This window comes from Peromyscus leucopus, chromosome 10, assembly GCF_004664715.2.
Source record: "Peromyscus leucopus breed LL Stock chromosome 10, UCI_PerLeu_2.1, whole genome shotgun sequence".
Lineage (NCBI taxonomy): Eukaryota > Metazoa > Chordata > Mammalia > Rodentia > Cricetidae > Peromyscus > Peromyscus leucopus.
The window spans coordinates 78,505,015-78,526,679 of NC_051071.1; the positions used below are offsets into that span (position 1 = coordinate 78,505,015).

The 21,665-nt window shown below is 43.9% G+C and overlaps 2 protein-coding genes across 6 annotated transcripts in view; one reads left to right on the plus strand and one right to left on the minus strand.

The window, feature by feature from the left end:
- Nucleotides 1-8,375, minus strand: part of G3bp2 (G3BP stress granule assembly factor 2) — a 75,564-nt gene extending 67,189 nt beyond the window's left edge. For both annotated transcript variants that reach the window (XM_028881912.2, XM_028881909.2), the window contains exon 1: nucleotides 8,210-8,375. The gene's annotated coding sequence lies outside the window, so the exon portion shown is untranslated. The remainder of the gene's footprint in view (nucleotides 1-8,209) is intronic.
- Nucleotides 8,376-8,665: 290 nt separating this feature from the next.
- Uso1 (USO1 vesicle transport factor) overlaps nucleotides 8,666-21,665 on the plus strand; it is a 69,682-nt gene continuing 56,682 nt past the window's right edge. For all 4 annotated transcript variants that reach the window (XM_028881913.2, XM_028881915.2, XM_028881914.2 and 1 more), the window contains exon 1: nucleotides 8,666-8,804. In XM_028881913.2, coding sequence (XP_028737746.1) covers nucleotides 8,739-8,804 — 66 coding nt within the window. In that variant the 5' untranslated portion in view covers nucleotides 8,666-8,738. The remainder of the gene's footprint in view (nucleotides 8,805-21,665) is intronic.

The window sequence follows — 21,665 nt, forward strand, 5'->3', positions numbered from 1 at the left end:
GTCTGGCTAGCTTCGGAAGGTTCTAGTCCCAGAAGCCCAGGCTACCTTGACAGACTGTATTCTGTTCTCAAGAGACAGACAGCCCTGATAGTCAGCCTGCCTCATCCTTGCATGGGCCACCAGCAAGTAAGACAGACAGCTGCAACTTGCCCTGTAGCCCAGGGTGCTGGAAAAGGAGCCATGACTCCATAGTAAATCATCTTATACTCCCATGGAATCTTGGCATCAGCCAACAAGAACTTCAAAGGCTTGGTCTAGCAGTGGAATGGGACAATAAAAATGCTAATCTCACGTCTTAACTGCTTAGGACCTGCCTGTTCAGCCAGCTGTAGGGAAAGAGAGGGGGTAATGGGGGGGGGAGGTGATGGTCAAATGTCCCACAAAAGCAAAAGTGCTCCAGCCTGGAGCCCATAAACTCATTCCTCAATAGTTTTCTTAAAATATCGCTCGCGATTCCTAATTTAGATTAGGAATTTCTATAAGTAAGCACTTCTATTTATCATATTTTCTTAGATTTACAAACATCACCAGGAAGATACATTTTTTTTTTTTAAAAAAAAAGGTCTAGACCTTCTTGCAGATAGGAAAGGCAATACAAATTCCTTTTCGTCAAATAACTGCATCATCTGCGGGACCTTTTGCAAAGCCCAGAAGTGATGCCAGCATGTGTCCATGGCATTCCTGAAAAGGTATTCTAAAGACAACCAGGTGCTAGAGAGATGGCTCCGTGGTCAGGGGCACTGGCTGCTCTTCTAAAGGACCTGAGTTCGATTCCCAGCACCCACATGGTGGCTTACAACCACCTGTAACTCCAGTTTCAGGGGATCTGACAACTTGAGTTCCATCCCCAGGAACCACAGGATGGAAGGAGAGAACCAGTTCCCCCAAAGTTGTCCTCTTTACTACACACACACACACTTTTTGTGGTACACATGCTCCCCATGCCTTCCAAATAAACAAACAAAGCAAATAATAAATTTTTAAAAAAACAAAAAAAGAACTAGCAAATGCTTCAGTGCACTGAGGATGTGGCGAATATGCACTGGTTTTCTTATACTGATAAACTGACGATTGCACAGAACCCCGGCTTTCTCTTGAGGGACATCCATTTTCCATGCACTTTAGGATGAGCTTTGGACCCCCCACTCCCTGCTTTAGAAGTACACATGACTCAGAGTGAGTCAGAACATCTCAAACCCGGGACTACATGAAATGACAACATGTGGCCACAAGACCCAACTAGATTCAAGGAGCACGAGGGAGACCCTGGCTGGGATTACTGGGAGATTTGAATGTTCCTTGATGAACTTGGACCTGGGAGATTATAGGACTATATGTCCCTCAGCCACCTTGGCCCCTCCATGGAGCAGAAAAAAAAAGAAACCAGTGAGGAGAGGGGTCCAGAAATACTGAAAGGGGAAATGTCTTGAAATACTAGGGGAAATGTCTTGATGTCCCAGATTAAGCCACAAGTGAAGGAGCAGACTGCTTAGTAACGTGACCCAACAGAGTTGAGCTGGTTCTATTACAGGGCAAGTTCAGTTCTTACGAAAAGGACAATACACACCGAGGATGAGCTGGGTCTTCACAATTATCAGCAAATACTCACTATGTTTCAAGTACTATTATCTAACACGCAAACCCAGCAGGTAGGTAACAATTCCTGTTCCTTTTTAGAGAGGTGGAGCAAGAAACTTGGACTTGAGGGCATGTACAATATTCCAACTATTCCAAGTCCTGGCCTCAGCCACATTTTACATCTCCTGAGAAGGGTGACTGTCCAGCAGTTTTGCCTCTGAATCTGTTTGTTTAAATCAAAACAGGAAGCATTAGAAATCCAGTTAGTTGGAGAAGGATGTGAACGAACCCAAACCGTTTTTTTCTTGCCCCTTCCTCTAACACGGATTCCTGGAGCTTAAACAACACTTCGGAAAGGGGCTGGAGGGGCTGGATTTCTGGACCTGGAGTATGGCTGGCAGAGCGCTTCCCTGGCACACACAAGGTCCCATGCCCAGTCCCTAGCACGGCACAAATAGGGAATGCCATGGTGGCACACATCTGAAACCCCAGCCCATGGGAGGCACATGCAGGAGGATCAGAAGTTCAAAATAATCCTCATACTACACAGTCAATTTGAGACCAGCCTGGGATACATGAGACCCCATCTCAAAGACAACAGAAAGCGCCTCATGTTGAGAAAGAATGAGGGTACTTCCTTTAGACTAATCTAGAACAATGGCCAAGCTACAGCTCCGTTAGATAGAGAAGAATAGGGATGAGGACTATCTCAGTGGCAGTGAGCACTTTTCTAGAATGAGTGGTACTCCGGGTTTAATCTCTAGATCATCAAAGGAGGAGAAAAGATATAGGACAGTGGATACCATGCAATACAGTTATTTGTATTATCAACACACACACACAATTGTATATGGATGGACTGTACATGAATATATAATTGCTTATGTTAACTGCCTGGGTGGTCAAAAGGTGGTAGGAAACTTTCATATACACCCTTCTGCATATCTGAGGTTAGCTATGCATGATAGTTAATGTTTTTGTTTTGTTTTGTTTTGTTTTGTTTTGAGGCAGAATCTCCTGTATCAAAGGCTGGCTTCACATTTACTATACAGCACAGGTTGGCCTTGAACTCTTGATCCTCCTGCTTCCACTCCCTAAGTGCCAGAGTTATAGCCTATGCTGACCAAACTGGACTGTCAACTTGATGGAATGAAGAAAGACCCAGGAGTTGAGTAAATCATATCTCTGGGCTTATCTGTGAGGGCATTTCCAAAAATAATCACTAAGTGGAAAGACCCCCACGTGACTGCGAGCAACAAACAGTATTCGACACAAAGGTAGAGAAAGGAAAAGGCCAGCTGTCCGGAGCAACTGAAATCTTTTTTTAACTTTATTTTATGTGTATGGGTTTTTTGTCTGCATGTATGTCTGTCTGTCTACCACTTGCATGCCTGATGCCAGCAGAGGCCAAAAGAAGGTGTCCAGTTCCTAGAACTAGAGTTACAGATGGCCATGAGCTGCCATGTGGGTGCTGGAGATCAAACCTGGGTTCTCTGCAAGAGCAGTAAATGCTCTTCACTGCTGTGCCATCTCTCCAGCCCCAAGTATACGAGATCTTAAAGTAAGATGTGTTGGACACAGGGAAACTGGACTGAAATCTGATGCTCAACATGTAAGCCCTCCTTTGCACAGATGTTTATATTTATAACTGATAAAGGTTAACTATCCATTTAGTCATTGAAGGCCACCAACACACCTATAAACAAAATTTATTATATTAATAAAATGTTCAAGCCAGGTGTAGTAGTGTACACCTGTGATCCCAGCATTTGGGAGGAAAGGGAAAGGGGATTTGGAATTCAAAGCCAAGCTCACCTAGGTAGTAAGTTCAAGACCAGCCTGGGCTGGACTATATCCTGTCTCAAAAAGAAAAATAAATAAATAAATAGAGCATGAGAGACGGCTCAGCGGTTAAGAGGCCTGGATGCTCTTGCAGAGGACCAGGGTTTGATTCCCAGCACCCAGGCTGTCTCTAACTCTTGTTCCAGAGGATCCAACACCTTCTTCTGGCCCCCAAAGGCACTGCACATATGTGGTGCACAGACATGCATGCAAACAAAATACCCATATGCATAAATAAAAACTTAAAAATAAGTATTTTGTTAAGAAAAACAAACAAACAAAAAAACAAGGATCCTGAATCAGTATGGCTGCCATGCCATGCTTTGCAAACAATAGAATCTTCTGTACACAAGTCCACAGTGGGAATCTCTCCTTTGGAGGATTACAGTTATTAGCTATCCCTCGAGGTCAGATACTATGCTACACACTGGGCTAAAACAACTTACTAAAGGACTGAAATCTTTGCTCTAATGGGGTTAGAATCCTAGGAGTCAGAGAGGAACAGACAATAAAATGAAATATACACAACACATACTGTATTTCATGAATCTTGCACTGCACATTTCCCCGCTTATAAAGTCAAAGCTCATTGGGTAGGCTGCACCTTACAGGAGCGACAGAGAAAGCATAAGCCTAGCAGAGGGAGGTAGTAGAGCGGAGCCTCGGCTGGCTCCCGAGAGTCAGCAAAGACCTGTGTGACATCTGAGCAAACTTAGAGAGGGTAAGGGGTGGTACACGCCTCGAGGCGACATGCCTGCTTCTAGGCAGATGGAGAAGCCAACTTCCCAAACAGGGGAAAAAAAAAAAAGAAAAAGAAAAAAAACAGCTACAAAATCCAAGTCAGATTATGTAGGGACATGTGGACAACCTTTAACTTACTCTATGGCCACTGTGTTGACTCCGGAGGGGTAGGGGAACAGTACACAGGGGTGCAGGCTTTGGAGCCAGGTGCCAACTCATGTTCATCTCTGCCAATTCTACAGGACACCACTGGTCAAGTTAACACCTCTGCCAGTTCCCAGCAGGACACCACCAGTCAAGGCGATGCTCTTATTTTTCCATTTCTAAAGCAGAGCTAACAACACTATCTGTCATCAGGCTGCTGCTGTGAGGACTGAGCCAATTATTATTATTGGGTCAGGTGTGACGGTACACACCTGTAATTCCAGCCCTTAGAATGTGGATCTGAGTTACACAGAGCAAAAACCCTGCTTCAGAAAATACAACAACAACAAAAAATAAACTAAAAAAAAAAAAATCATTATGGTGGTACTGAAGAATGAATCCAGGACCACACAAATGCTAAGCAAGCCTTCTGTATGTGTGGGAAGATTTGTTTGTTTGTGGGATATTTTGTTCTGTTGGGGTACTACTTAACTTGCTCCATACCGTGATCTTCTGATCCCCTAACCCCCCAGATCCCCCTTCACCTCCTCAAGGTGATGTGGTAGTGGGGATCAAAACCAGGGCTTCAAGCATGCTCGGCAGGCACTGCACTAACTTGAGCTACATACACTTCCTGAGCCGGGCTTCCAGCTCTAAGCATGCTTCAAACACCAAGCTACTTCTCCAGCCCCGAGGGATTCTTTTATGCAAATCCCTTTGAACAGAGCCTAGCAAATAAAGGGTACAAGTACTTGACACTGTCATTGATTAGTGTGAACTCTGACTGTTGCTTCATTACCAATTTATTTTGTTGTATGTGGCTTAGTTAACTGGATAGTAATGAACAGTCATATTAGCAATGTTTGGGGACTAGGCTTTTCCAGGGCCCCAAAGGGCTTTAAAAACCTGAATGTGATGGGTTTCAAACATAGATGATCATGTCTACTCATCTTCCAAGGCAGTGGTTCTCAACCTGTAGGTCATGACCTCTTTGGGGAAGGGGGTCAAATGACCCTTTCACAGGGGTCACATATCAGATATCCTGCATACCAGACATTTACATTACAATTTATAAAAGTAGCAAAATTACAGTTATGAAGTAGCAACAAAATAAATGTTACGGTTGGGGGTTACCACACCATGAAGAACTGTATTAAACGGCCGCAGCATTAGGAAGGTTGAGAATCGCTATTCTAAGACATAGACAACCCTCTCCCATCTACCCCTCCAAGCTATAAAACAATCATGTGCAATGATGTTTCACTGTTTTTGCTGAGACTCCACCCCATCCCCTGCAAAAGTTAAAAAAAAAAAAAGGATAAACAAACTCAACCACTGAAGAAATTGGTTTTTAACAAAAAATGGATTTCAAAATAATGAATTTTAGTAGATGCTCTTGGTCAGGTTTGTTTAGGAAATGGAAGATTAGTCTCATCCACTCAAAGTTTTAGACTGCAGAAATTTTGCTGAAACACGCCATTCTCATCCTGGATCCCAGAGTCAGAAGCGCGTGAGTGTAAGCCAGACGGCCACAGCTTCCTCGTGTTTTCTCTTGCTTTATAATTTAATAAGTGGTTCTTAAGCAACTACCCTGTTGGCGAATTCTGCCATATGATGAGTACGAGCAGGAATAAGACATTGTCCCCAACTCTTTTCTAAAAGTATCAGTGCCGACGGATTAATACGTAACCCTTTTCTTAAATGAGGAGGCCGCTTCGCGGCTGCTCCCTGCTTAGATCCGAGCTTACCCACACCTTCTCTGCCTCCTCTTTAGACCCCAAGTAGCGAGCAGAACAGACGTGAGATTGTGAGGCCGGAGAACATGGGGAGGTTTCCCTGCCTCGCTTTTGCACCCAACTGTCTGTCCTTCCTGCCCACTGTTGGGAAACAAAACAGGCCAATGAAGGGAGCGTTATAAGTCATGATGACTACGTCCACCACAGTTTAAAACAAGATATTTTAACAAGGCTTGTCCCTTAGAACAATTTTGTTAAAACGTCGAGGTCAGCCAGGCGGTGGTGGCGCACGCCTTTAATCCCAGCACTCGGGAGGCAGAGGCAGGCGGATCTCTGTGAGTTTGAGGCCAGCCTGGGCTACCAAGTGAGTCCCAGGAAAGGCTCAAAGCTACACAGAGAAACCCTGTCTCAAAAAAAACAAAAACAAAAACAAAAAACAAAAAACAAACAAACAAACAAAAAAACCCAAAAACGTCGAGGTCCCATGTTCCATTACCAAATAACAGAAAGATACCTCTAAGCCCGTTCCAATCCTATCAGAGCTCACTCCTTAAGGTAGGACAAAGTGAGGCTTGGGGAAGAGGCCAGGTCAGGCTCAGGAAAAGGTGAGACTGTTTTAGGTGAGGTTCTTTGCAGGCTTTACTCGGCAACTGCTGAGAATTTAACGGTTACTTTTTTTAGGCTGCAACAAAATGCCTCCATGGAAAATGTCTAAAGCAAAATGTCAAGCAGAGGACAATACTCAGCACACAGTATTTCTGGCAGTAGCACCCCACCACACTCTGTGTCCAGGCTTAAGACCTTGGACTAAAATGAACCCTCACCATGGCCTTTCTGGTGCGTGTTCTGTAATTCACAGGCAGAAGAGACCTTCTCCCTCGGCATACTAGTCACAAATTCATTCAACGATTTATTCACTTATCCATCGAAGTCACTCTTCATGATCGGTAAAGAATAGTAAGTAACTGATAACGCAAATGGTCCTGTCATTAGGTCCTGCACATAGATATGCATCCTGAGATGCTGGAGCTGAGGCTTAAGGAACTGGAAGGACTCTGCCTCACAAAGAGGGAAAGGGAAAAGAAACATGTTGAGTATGTGTGGGAGAAAGGAGCTGTAATCCTAACAGGTATGTTTGCAAACTAAGGAGTTTGGGTTTCGTTATATAGCCAGGGGATGCACTGGAGAATTTTAATAAGACAACTGACATTATTTCTCCTTGGGCTCACCCAAGCAGGTGGTTGGAGGGAAGCTGAATGCAGACAAACTAGTTGGGAAGGCACCGCTGTCATCTCAGTGTGAAATGAGAATACCAGAAACATCAACACGCAGAGCATTGAGCACGAGGAGAGGAAGGATTTGAGAAATAGTCTATACATACAAATTATACACTCACATTGGACATGGGAAGGTGGAAAGCCAGTCTTCACGGTTTCCTCCCCCTGGCTTAGGGGATTATTTGGGTAGAGGTACTAATGAGCATATGAAGGCATGCAGTGGAAGCATGCTGATTTTTTTTTTTTTTTTTTTAAAGAGGGAGGCTGGGAAAGACGAGCTCAATCTTAAACGTCACGTCTGAGACCTACGGGGAATTGAAACCGAGAGATGCATGAGTCAGTTGGCTAACAGGACCGCCTTTCAGTGTCAAGAAATTTACAAGGCTATTCCGCAAGCCTGTGGACCTGGAAGCCTCATTTGGAAAGAACAAGTATACCGATTTGGAAAAATGACATTTTGCGTGCTAAAACCACTGAAAATGCAGGAATTAATGCAGGAGTTAATGGAAACAAATAAACAACATTATGGTACTGGCTACCAAACTGACACTCTGGAATAATTTATTTCTAATTTCTTACTAGAGTGAGGTAAACGCAGGGCTCGATGGAGGTTCCTTCTCACACTTGAAAATGAGCGGAGTACCTGGTATTTAGATCTAGGAATTCCTTTTAGTAGGGTTGAGGAGCAAGAATTTAGAAACGCGCCCTCCAGTGGTGGTGGAATGAGGGGTCTCTAGCACCCCCGTTACCACCAAACAAAGCCCTGAGAAGAAATGCAATTTACGGGGATCAAAAGGCCACATCGCTCGCACCGCTTCACCAAAAGCACCAAACGAATCCTCCCAGGGGCCCGGACCTCCCCACCACCACCACCACCACTCCCCTTCTTACCTGTCACGTTGGCCAAAGGGAAATTTCACTTTCGACTCCACAAAGCAAGCGCTTAGATTTGACAGCTTGCAGTCCGTCCCGCTGGGCGACAAGCCACCTAGCAGCCGAGGCGCGCAGTCTAATCAGATCCTCCCGAGCCGACTGGGCTGGGCTGCGACCACGTGGGTGACCGCGGCCAGCAGCAGCAAGCGGCGCAGGGCGGCGGAGGGGGCGTGGCCGCGGAGGGGGGGGGCGGGCGGCCCGCCGGTGGGCGTGGCCTGCGGGCCGGGGCTCCCTCCTCTCCCCTTTTGCCTTCGCCCTTCGAGCCGCCACGTAACGCCACGTCCCCGCGCATGCGCACCGCGGCTGGCGGCGGTGGTTGTTTCCGGGCTCAGGGCGCCCGAGCGGCTGCTGAGTAGGAGGCGGCGGTGGCGGAGGCCGGGGCGTGCGGAGCGCCGGCTCGGGGGCTAGGCCCTTCGGGGGGCGGGCGGGGGCGGTCGCGTATTTCTCCGGTTAAGGGGGCTGGTGACGCCGGCGGCTGAGCGACGAGATGAATTTCCTCCGCGGGGTGATGGGGGGCCAGAGTGCCGGACCCCAGCACACAGAAGCCGAGACGGTGAGCGCAGCGCCGGGGCCGGGCTGGGGCGAGAACGGGGCGTCCACGCCTCTCTCCCTTCGCCTTCCTTCCCCCTGCTCGGGCGCGCGAGCTCCCCACGCGGCGGGGTAGCCCCGGGGCCGCGGTGACAGGAGGGCTTCGGGGGGACCCGGCTCGCCGGCGGACCGAGGCCCCTCCCTCCTTCCCTTGAACCTGTCGGCCGGCCGCGGTGCCGGCTGAAGCCCGGCTCTGGAGGGCTGGGTGGAAGGAGGTTAGAACCCAGCTGTTGGCGAGGGCGTGTGGCTAAGAATAAAACGATATTCTTGGGGGCACACAGCCACCTGCTCCAGCCCCATCAGCTGTAAGTACGGGCGTTTGCCTAGGGTTGGTGGTTCAGACCCCACTTTTCAGGTTCGCTCAAATGTGTCGTGTGGCAATACTATGGAACGCAGTAGTGATCTGTGCTCTAACCGCTCTAGGGACTTTTCTGCTCTCCTGGTGACACAATTTTGTGATGGTTTTTTTTTTTTTTTAAAAATTATCAAGACACGGAAAACCAGTGTTTGATTTTTGTGTTTAGGATACACTTACTGTGAAGTTTGCATAGAGTCAATTGGAAATTACTGTGAATGCACTAAAAAAAATAATAAACTGACTTGAGAATCAATTGAGCTACACAGAAAATGACTGCGGGTGACATTTTAAAGATAAACTTTAGATAGCTGTCATACCTTTGTTTTAGAAGATCCAGAAGGATCATAAAGTACCCTGAAAGGATAGGGTCTTTACAAAGTAATTTGCCCAGGGTCTTAGAGCTAGAATTCCACTACGGTGAAAATTAAGGCTTCTCTAAGCCTGGACTTTGTTGCTGATCCCTCTATTTCAGTTCTTACCTGGCGATTTTGGAAATTTACATAATGTTAACCACAGGAGTCTCTGTTAGTACTTCTTGGGGGAGATGGAGGAGTTCTGAGGATTGAATCCAGGGCCTGAGCACATAATAAGGCAAGCATTCTGCCACTGAGCCAGACTCAGCACCAGGTTAGAACTGAGCTGAAATCTGGCAGGTTCCACCCTCTCCCAATATTTGGCTTCACTTGTCTCAGACACACAAATGAAGAGCTTGCTTTGAAGTTAGACCCCGATTTGAAGCCAGGCTTCCACCCTTAATTGACTTGGGCAGATGAGAGAAAGTTGACACTTTCTAAGTAAAATGAAGTAAAAGTAAAAGTGCTGGCTCTGAGGGATGTAATGAGTCTTTGGGAAACAGAAAGTATGGTCCTTAGTAGATGCTCAGTAAAAGGTAGTCTTGACTCCACGTAGGTTAGAGTGGGAATACCCTTTGGCCTGGTCACGGTGACCGCTTGGAAAAGGTGACTGAGAGTATAGGAATTTAAAGCCGGAAGGCTCCTTCTGGATCCTCTAGTCAACCCTCCTCCTTTACCCTCACCATAGTGGAGCTGGGCCTGGAACACTTGGATGCACTGTGCATAGATCAACAGCCTAGTTGTTACATCATTTCAGAATGATGCCCGCCCCGGTGTCACCATGATGGATATGTAAACTGGAGAGGAAGTGACAGCCCTTGCTTGTTACTGCTCAACTTCATCTGCACTCAGAATGGGAAAAGTAGTTTGTCTTTGAAGGAGAGTGAGTTCACTGAGTTACACTGTGTTCCGAACTAGTTCTGATTCTATGAGGAAGTACAGCGAGGACCCATGGGTGACTAATTTAGAAGAATTTATAGAGCATCAGTGGAGTGCACGGTGTAGTATTAGATGCTTTAATTGGTGATATTTGATTTGGCCTAGATGTTTGACTTGCAAGGGCTTTGAACCTTTTAACTTCTAGTTCATCATCTACTGTGATGTAGGTTCTTCCATCTCTGCAAAATTAAGTTGTATCTTCTTTGGAATCGTTCTCCAGCTTTCTTTTTCGTAGCTTTTCCCAGTGGAAAGCCTCTTTTATCTGAATTCTACTTGTTCTTCAGACCTGTCATTAATTTTTTCTAGTATGCACCCCTAACTTATTTGCCCAAGAAACTGCAAATAATGTCTTTCCTCACAGAATAACCATTGCTTTATAACTAGGTGAACATGTCTTGTTCTTCCTACCATTTATATACACCCCAGGCCCTCTGCTTTCCTATCACGTATAAAATCATCCTTTAAAGTATCTTTTTTGTTCAAGGGTCAGTTGTATTTCAGGGTTTTTTCCCTTAGTAATATATGCACCATAAGAATTTTTTTCCAGACATTTCACTGAGCTAAATCCCCGATCCCTCCTCCATAAACATTTTTTTTAAATTAGTTATATTTCAAATAAACCACAGATATAACAGAGCAAATATTTGGTTTAAAGAAATAAATGCCATTTTTATCCCTTTAGAAACCAGAGTTGTGGGACAATTGAACTCTGTTGTGTCAGACTTTTTACTTAGAGATTTTTCAGATGTTCTCCTTGTTAGCTGTTTTCCTGCCATTGCATTTTTTCTTCCTTCATTCTGGGGTGCGGTGGTGGTGGAGGTGGAGGTAGTGGTGGAGGTGGTGGTGGTGGTGGTGGTGGTGGTGGTGGTGGTGGTGGTGGTGGTGGTGGTATGCGTGCTAGATATTGAACCTGGCGGAGTAAGCCACACCCCAACCCATGCTTAGCACCTTCTAACTAGAAGAGCTGTGTGGCTGACTGTGCTGTGCCTAGCCTAATCTCAGCTGAGAGGGACTCTGGGCTTGTATTGAGATGTTCTTCAGAACCAGCCAAGTAGTAAAGATCTGTATTTGTATCACAAGATCATCAGCAAGTTTGTGAAATAGGGGACATTTTTAATCTCGAATTCGACCCACATTACACTTTGTATTTTAAAGTCCAGTACCTTTTAATATGGTTTCTTCTTTTTCCTCCCCTGAGGTAGAGAAAGACACTGATGTCTGATGATTGAAACGTCTTTCACCTTGGCTCTGCCCAGTGCCACTAAACATAGTAAAGGCCCACATGTGCTTGTGAAGGCTCTTGTGTTCTTCGGGATTCTTGAAAAGTCCACAAGAAATGTGAATATACTTCATAAATCATTGGGATGCGTTCGGTTTTCAAGTTAGTCCTGAGGCATGAAAGCGGCTAACAGAAGAAAGCTCAGAATGCTGTTGTGTTGCAGGTGTCTCTGGGGGTTGATGATGAACGCCTCGGAAGGCAGGAAGGCTAACAAGCTAGACCCAGGTGTACGTTCTTCCAGTTAAATTCTTAAGTGAGGAGCGTGACCTTGAATTTACAGTTTGGGACTGGTCAGTGGCTCAGCAGGTAAACCACTTGCCATGCAAGCCTGACAGACAGCCTTCAATCCCCAGAGCCCACAAAAAGGGGGAAAAGAGAACCAGCTTGACAGTTGTCCTCTGACCTCTCTGCATGCACACCCACACATCACACACCCCCACACACACCCACCCCCACACACATTAACAATAAAGAAAAAGGTCTTAGTTTTCAGTTTGGGTTTGAGGAAGCACGTTTTCTGAGTGTGTGATTGAGCACATCGTAGTGTTGTTGTAAGTGTATTCTCTGAAACTCCTCTTTGAGGTGCCGCTACACAGTCTACATTAGTAACTAGGTCGGTGTCTTAATTGGAATGTTTTCTCACTTGGCTTGACTTGCAATAGGAATGTCAGAGAAGACAGGGGAGTGATTTGCCTGATGACTTTTATGTCCCAAGCACAGTGTCTTTTTGACTTGCTTGTATTAAACATCCCTTCCCATTTTGAAGTTAATTACCTAAATTATTTAGGCTCCTTTCAAAAAAAAAAAAAGAATCACTTAAAATTTACATGCCCTAACATTACCAAGGTGTGTTCCAAAGAATGTTATTTACAGTCTTTGTGATGTCCTAGAAAACAGAGTTTGTTACCTAAGAAGTGTGTTGTCTGGTGGTCACAAACGGACCAGGAAAACCCTCTATGGTGGTATGAAGGGTGCCTATTTCACAGTTTTCTGTCTAGACCTTGTGTGTGCACAAGTATGTGCTTGTGCCTCAGGGAACTTGGTGCATCTAGTATTCTGGAAAATGTACATAGGAAGATTGTCCCAGCAGGTCTATTGTACGGGGGGTCTAAGTATATATAATATGCTTCTCTAGTTTCTGTTTTTCAAGAGTCCTCCATGATCTGCAGCTCTGTACCTAGAAGAATAAGTTCTGAAGCCATATGATTCGGGGAGTAATTACAGTCATCCCGAACTGGAGTATCTGTCTCCTAGGAGATATAGCAGTTCATTTTAGAGGCTTGTGTTTGTTCGCTTGTTTTTGAGCCCGGGTCTCACTTTGTGACCTAAGCTGGCCTTCAACTCAAAATTCTATGCTTCAGCCCCAGTGCTGGGATTATAAACTACCATGCCCAGCCTGGAAATTCTCTATATAAAAATGTTATGCTGACTTTTATTTAGCTGTTCCAAATATCATAGGAAAGTTATGCTTGTTTTCATACCAGAGAAGTACTGTAAACATTCCTTGTATAAAATAATGCTAATCACCTTTAATTTGAAAACTTTTATAGTGTTAGTTTTTTTAAACATTTATTGTTTATGTGTATATGTGTATTACCCGAGTGTCTGGAGACACACACACACACACACACACACACACACACACACACACACCATGGCAGTCAGAGGACAGTGGTTCTGCATTTACCCCATGTGGGTTCCAGGGGTGACATTCAGGTCATCAGACTTGGCAGCAAGAACCTTTGTCCATGAACCATCTTGCCAGGCCTATAGTGTTAGAAGTTTTTGTTGTTGTTGTTTTAAATTATGTATTTTTAATGAGTGTGGGTGTTTTGCCTGCACTGTGTGTATGCCTGGTGCCCGTGGAGGCCAGAGAGGGCGTCAGATGCCCTGGAACTGGAGTTACAGACAGTTATGAACTTCCATGTTGGTGCTGGAATCGAACCTGGATCTTATAGAAGAGCACCTAGTGCTTTTAACCACTGATCAATCTCTCCAGCCCCTGTAGTGTTAGATTTTAAGATGCTGGTATTTATGACAGGCTGTTTGGTAGACAAATTTCTTGTTAGTCTTGTTGAAAAGTTTTCCTTTAGCAATAGTTCATTCGTGGGGAAAGTGTGGACAGTAAATAAAGCAGTGTAGTATCTTGGCAGATTCAGACGTGATTGTAACAGAAATGGGCTGTGTCGTAGTTGAGGTCATCAGAGGATAACATTGACCCTTGCTTTTCACTTTTCTTGTCTTCAGAGTTACAGATATACATTGGAAACAAATCCCTGTCTTGCTTGTGGTCAATTAACAGTAACATTTTTATACTACTAGTACATCATGAGTGAGTTAACTGTGGGTTTACATAATTTATTTTAGTCCTACCTAGTAGAGTCTTCCTTGGGAGTTCTTTTTCAGGAAGGTACAGCTGTGTTTTAAACTCAGAGAAAGTTTAATGTGCAAGGTTAGAACATTAAAGGAAGCTGGTAGAAGGTGTTGAGCAAGTCCTTGTAAAATTATTGAATGTAGAGGGTTTTTTTAAAAAAAATATTTTAAATATTTAGTTATTTTATTTTTATATGTATGAGAATGTTTTGCCAGGATGTATGTTTGTGCTCCAAATGTACGCCTGGTGCCCCAGAAGGCCAAAAGAGGGTGACAGATCCCCTGAAACTGGAGTTACAGATAGTTGTGAATCACCATGTGGATGCTAGGACCTCTTCAGGAGCAGCAAGTGCTCTAAACGGAGGAGCCATTTCTCAGTCCGGGATGTCACTATCTTGCAAACTAAGTTAACCTTCATCAGACCTTTATGTGGCCCTGGCCCTGCCCCCTTGCCTTTTGAGAGCTTTTCATTCTCTGTTTGTTTGTTTTTACTTTATTATTGGGGGGGGGGGGGCAGCTTGTGTCAGTTGGTGGGCAAGCACTGCTCCTCACTGGGCTGTCTGTCTTTCCAGGCCAGTCTTTCATTCTCATGGCCTTCATTTTTCTTTCCTACTCAACAGCTATTCCTATTGCTTTTTTATTTGGGGGGGGGTGTCCTTTGTGTATTAATAAATGATATTATCAGCTTTCCCCTTTTTTAGTTTTAATAAGCAGGTCATTCAGTTACAGTTCTGACTAGATCTTATTTGCCTGTTATTAGTGGGATTATTTATTTCATGTTTTACTTGCTAAATGGAATTGTGAATCTCAAGTGGCAATTATGAAAAAAAAGGTATTCTGATAATCACCCATGTGAATTTCATGGTGATTCAAATTCGTTATGATGAGACTTTTATTTTAGAGGTGGGGGTGTCACTCTGTGGCCCAGCTGGTCTTAACTCAATCCTCCTGCTGCAGCATCCTAAGTGTCTGGAATTACAGATGTGTGCTACCACACCTTGGTTGTGTGTGTGTGCATATACAAACCATGCCAGTAAGCATTAAGTTCTTTTCGGCTATCCTCTGCATTTACAGTTCTCTTTCCAAAGAATTAATCTGTTACTAATTAAGTATAAATCTTTTCATCTGGGTTAAATTTTACTCAAAATGTTTTTCTCTTTAAAACTCGTTTTGGTGGCATTGCCCTTGTATAGTATTTTGTTGTTTAGTGTGAGGGCCACAAACCTTCATTCCAGGGGAGAGCATCGGTGAGGCAGGCAAGGCAGAGGAGAGCCCAGAGGCCTGTGATGAAGCCCCAGCAATGTATCCAGGCTAAATGATGGCACTGGCACTCAGCAGTAGCCGGAAGTGTCCTGAATGTGGCCCGGGAGCCAGTTTTAGGTAGTCCGCAAGCTTTGCTTTCCTCCTGTACCACACTCCATGCTCTGTGTTTCCAGGCTGCGGTACCCATGCCTTGTCCCTAAAAGGTGGATGTGGAATGGTGACAGTCTCATTGGGACTTTATGAAGATTAAATACATTTTAAAGGAGAAAGCACGTTAGGACCTGTCTAGCATGTGGTAAATGCTGCACTGGCCATGTGTCTTTAGGACCTGTCTAGCATGTGGTAAATGCTGCACTTGCCATGTGTCTTAGAGTTTCTACTGCTGCCATGAAACACCATGACCAAAGCAAGCTGGGGGGGTGGGGGTTACTTGCCTTACACTTCTGCATCTAGTCACTAGGACAGGAACTCAAGCAGGGTAGGAACTGGAGGCAGGAGCTGATGCAGAGGCCATGGAGGGGTGCTGCTTACCGACTTACTTCCCATGGTTTGTTCAGCCTGCTTTCTTATAGGACCCAGGGCCACCAGCCCAGAGATGGCACCAACTCAGTGGCCTGGGCCCTCCCTCATCAATCACTAATAAGAAAATGCCCTGTGGGCTTGCCTACAGCCAGATCTTATGGAAGCATTTTCTTAGTTAAGGTTCCCTTTTTCCTTAGATGACTTTAGTTTGTTTAGTTGGCATAAAACTATCCTGCACACCATATTTTACCAATACTAAAATACAGGTTGGCACTTATACGTCTCTGAAGTCAGGATGTAGCTTAAAACAGTAATTAGTATTGTTATCCCAGTGATGGACTTAATAATAGTGGGTCTCCGCATGGTGGAAGGAGAGGGCTGACCATTGCAAGTTGTCCTCCGACCAACACACTTGCACATGCAGTAACAATGAGTAAAATATGGGGCTGACGAGAGAACTCAGTGGCTGAAAGTACTTGCTTCTCTTATAGTGGACCTGGAATCTGTTCCCAGCACCCACATGGCAGCTCACAACTCTGTAACTCTCCGATTTCCAGGAATCCACCAGAGGAGTCTGGCCTCTGGGGCACCAAGCACATAGATGATACATACAGGCAAAACACTCAAGCATGCAGAATAGAAACAAATAGATTTGTTGAAAAAGAAAAAAGAATAGTGAGTCTTAAAATGTAGTGTATCTGGGCCAGTGAGATACTTGTCAGGTAAAGATGTTTGCCGATAAGCCTGATGGTCTGAGAATTAAATCCTATAAGTTGTCCCCTGATTTCCATATGCACACCATGGCACATGCATACAGACATACATACACATACAACTAAATAAAATGTAATGTTAAAAATTGACTGTTTCTTACATTGCATAAAATATAAAAAATGTTAACTGCCATCAAGCTAGTGTTTTTCAATAAAAGATAGAAATATGGACTTTTATATGATTTTTTTTTTTTTAATTTTTAAAAGCTAACTTAAGCCGAGCAGTGGTGGTGCACGCCTTTAGTCCCAGCACTCGGGAGGCCGAGGCAGGCGGATCTCTGTGAGTTCAAGGCCAGCCTGGGCTACAGAGTGAGTTCCAGGACAGCCAGGGCTGTTACACAAAGAAACCCTGTCTCAAAAAAAAAAAGAGCTAACTTAAAATTATTTCACATAACACAAGTCAGATAACTTTCAAATACTAAATATGCTGCTATTCCTTAGGTTGAAGTAGAATATTTCTCATGTCTGTTTTGTTTTGTTTTGTTTTTTTATTTGTTTTTTGAGACAGGGTTTCTCTGTGTAAGTCCTGGCTGTCCTAGATCTCCCTCTGTAGACCAGGCTGGCCTCAAACTCACAGAGATCCACCTGCCTCCGCCTCCCTCCTGAGTGCTGGGATTAAGAGCGTGTGCCATCACTGCCCAGCTAATACTAGGTAATCTTCAAGTGCATCTTGTTTAGAGCCGCCTTCTTCATAGGTAAGGAAGTGGACTTAGAACTGGACTCTGGGCACGTTGCCTCCCTATCGGTTCCCTTATTTGCAAACTCACTAAAACATATTTGCAGCCCCGAATCAATAATTGCAGTGCTTTCCTGCTCATTTGAGGACAGTGCAGAGCAGTGAAAACAGACTCCCTGTTTCCAATCCAGCTGAGGTCAATAAGACCACCCAACCCTTGTTTCTACTTTTCAGTGTGAACAGAATCCTTTCAATGCTCTGTGTAGTAGTACATTTTCTGCGTGTTTGTGTTTGCTGTTGACAATTTCTCTGTAATGAATGGCCCCTGAGTGTTGTGTTGAGTCATTTTCCTAGGCACAGGAAGGTTAGAAAGTGTCTTAAAGAAAACCTAGATTAAATGATTCCATTCAGCATGACTGTTGGCCTTGAGTTCAATATCTGTGAATAAAGATATGTATTAAATGAAGCATCCTTAAAGAGAAATAAACATAAAACAAAGGGGGTATTTTTGGCTTGAGAATTTTTTGTTTCCATTTTTCTTTTAAACAAGATCTCACGCTGTAGCCCAGGCTGGCCTTGAACTCACAGAGATCACCTGCCTCTGCCTACCGAGTACTGGCTGGCACCACACCTGGCAAAAACAAGGTCGAATATTGATTATTGTGACGAAAATCTGACCAGTGGCTCACAGGGAGTTAACCTTATGTTTTCTTCAGAGGAGTAGCTGCGGATGCACACAGATTCTGTGTCCATGGTGACGTGTAGAATGGAACTGATATACAGGGATAGTGAAGCAAAGAACACAGAGCCAGCCGTCAGTGTTAGAACAGATGTGCAGAGTAAGAGCAGGGTCCAGTAGAGGTTTCTTCATGTTTTTCCCTGGCTAGTGAAACAAAAATCAATCTTACAGTAATCCAATATACAGTCCACAGTTGTGTCTTATGTCATTCCCTCACCAGGAATAATCTCTTTTCCCTTTTCTTCTCCCCAGTAAATACGTATATACAAAGGGATAGCTTTTCAAAAGTGAGACAGTTTCAAATATGTAATAATAGGTATTGGAGATTTCACTATTGTTGTTGTTCACTAATCACTGAAAATGATGGTTTGCCCCAAACCTCTTACACAGGGGGGTGTGTGTGTGTGTGTGTGTGTGTGTGTGTGTGTGTGTGTGTGTACACTTGCACTGAGGATTGATTCTGCATGCTGAGCATGTGCTTTACCAGAGCTTAGGTTTGTGTTACTCATAGAATGAGTTATTGTTTAAGGGCATTGGTTCAGCTGCTGTGAGCAAAGCTAGTAGACAGGCTTAAAGGACAAAAATTTCTCTTTTCCAGTAAGTACAAGCTAGTGGGTAACAGCGGACTTTGCTCCTCGGAGCCCTGAGTGGTACTTGCCATCACCTCCAGTACATACGAATTTGAACTGGGGAAGGAAGAGTCTTTATTACCATCAAGTTAAATTCCAGGTTGAGACAAGTTGAAAGAGGAATGAAGAACACAAAGTTTCATTTTAAGAACATGACCTTGAAGTTATAATTTGTTGGTCATAGTCTGGTCACACTTGATACCATGTTTCAGGGGAGTCTCAGAAAGTGTTCTGTGTGGACAGCCCGGCACAGAGACTCAATCCTACCTAAAAATGAGCAGCTGAGCACAAGTACACAGCAGTGAGAGACACTTGAAGTGACAGTCTTTGAGTTACAAGCCCTAACAGAAATTAAGCTTTTACTTAATGCTACAAAAATGAAAAAATTAAACCCATATTTAAATGAAAATGACCAAATCTTTGTAGGATTTGGATATGGGTAATGTGTTTTTTTTGATTTGGTTGTATCTACAGAGTGGCAGCGTGACACTTCTTTCTGGGAAGATCACTGAGAAGCCACAATCATCCTGAGTAGGAGCAGGAGGTGATAAGGTCTCCAACAGCAAAGTAGGAGTTGCAAAGGTTATGTGTTCAAATGTTAGCTTGCTGAGGTCTCCAGCAGAGACAGACAGACAGCCAACACCAAATGCTAGCGTTGTGAACACACCCTCCTGTGTTCCTGAAGCTGTTGCTCCTCTGGCATCAGCCATGCTGGCTGGAGAACCCCTACACAGTCTCGTAGCTTAGGCTAGCCTGGAACTCACTTTGTAGCCTGAAAATGACCTCAGACTACTGATCCTGCTGCTTCCGACTCCTAAGTGCTGGAGTTACCGAGTGTACTGCCACAGAGGGCTGTTACGGAAGTTTGCGTTTGCTACAATCCAACCAGAAGTGGTACTGAGGCACTAGAACTAAGTACTTCAAAAGAGAGAAATTTTCCTCATCTGGAATCTTAATACTGGATGTCTTGGACTGAGAAATGACAGAAAAAAAATTCCCATAAGTAATTGTTAACGTATCCTCAACATATCCACAATCAGCTACCTCTGCAAAAACAAAGCAAGATTTAAAAAACGGCACAAAACTGATGAAAGATGCCCAGCACCCGGGGGAGGGACTGTGGTACTACTCAAGAATACTGTTTTGTTTATAGTCTTTTTTTTTTTTTAAGATTTATTTATTTATTAAGTATACAGAAGAGGGCGCCAAATCTTATTACAGGTGGTTGTGAGCCACCATGTGGTTGCTGGGAATTGAACTCAGGACCTCTGGAAGAACAGTCAGTGCTCTTAACCTCTGAGCCATCTCTCCAGCCCTTGTTTATAGTCTTTAAACAGAATCACAAACTTCATATTTTCAAGAGATACATTGTTTTTCTAATAGTAAAAATTTATAGTAGAGAAAAAAAGGGAGCCAGCTATTTAACAACAAGAAAATTGTGTTGTTTTCATTTTGAAGACTCAATAAAATTATTATGATGGTAATTACAGGTTAAGGTAGGTGTGATTTCTAAATGTAACACTATATTTAAGTGCCGTTCAGATATAGAAAGTGTGAGCATTTGAGTGATATACCAAAGCCTCCTTTATCGAATTGTCAAAATAACGTCATTAAGGAGTGAATACCAAGTTTTATTTATCTGTTTTGTTTTTTGAGACAGGATCTCACTAAGTAGCCCTGGCAGCCTAGAAGAGCTCTGTGTAGATTGCTGGCCTCAGACTCACAGAGATAGCTCTTCCTGTGTCTGCCTCCCAAGTATTGGAATTAAAGGCATGTGCCACCACACCCAGCCTCCTATCAACTTCTAATAAAGTACTAAGTGAAAAAGAATAGTTTTAACACTAGTTCTTTATCACATGTTTTCAGGTATTTTCACCTAGTCTAGGACTTACCATTTTTATTCTCTTAACCATGTCTTGTTTGTTGTTTTTGGTTTTTTGAGATAGGGTTTCTCTGTGTAGCATCCCTGGCTGTCCTGGAACTCACTTTGTAGACCAGTCTGGCCTTGAACACACAGAGATCCTCCTGCCTCTGCCTCTGCTTTAAAGATTGCAGAGTCCTTTCCCATCAGTAGCTTACTTAATCCTCAGAGAAGCCTTCGAGGTACGTGTTCCTTCTCTTTCCTCAGATAACAAAAGGAAATACCGGCCATCATCACTCATACACTGTGACATGGTTAGCAGAAGAACAGTGACTTCTCTCTCACTGTCCTCCCTGGTTTTTAAATACTCCATGGATTTTTCAGATGAGTAAAGTGTGGCCAATTTACTTTTCTAACTAGAACTTAGAATTGTGTAATTTACGTAACTGGTTGATAGAAAATTCAGACGAGGCACGGCTAAGAGAATAAAAATGGCAAGCTCTAGACTATAGACTAGGTGAAAATGTGATAAAGAGCTAGTGTTAAAACTATTCTTTTTCCGCTCTTAGTTCTTTATTAAAAGTTGGTAGAAGACTGGGCATGGTGGCACATGCCTTTAATTGCAGTACTTGGGAGGCAGAGACAAGAAGAGCTGTCTCGGAGGTTGAGGCCAGCAGTCTATACAGAGAGTGCTTTTCCACAGATTGTATCCTCTGACTTACACACACACACACACACACACACACTTACTCTTACACACCTAGACATGTGCACCTACACACATGCACATACACAAAATAAATATTGTTGTACAGACACACTTTTGCTTCTGTGGGCTCATTTACCTGTGCTTCTGTGGCTTGTTTTTATTGTATGATGCAGTTAATTCTTTTGAGTAGCTACAGCTGGATCCGCCAGATAATACGCCACAATGTATTTGCCTCTTCTCCATTTGATAGACGTTTGTCCAAAGTGTTTCTGTTGTGTCTAGTGCTCTGGTGTTTATTTTTAAGTTCAGTTGGAGTTTTAATTCCCACAAATTATTTTAAAATAGAAATATT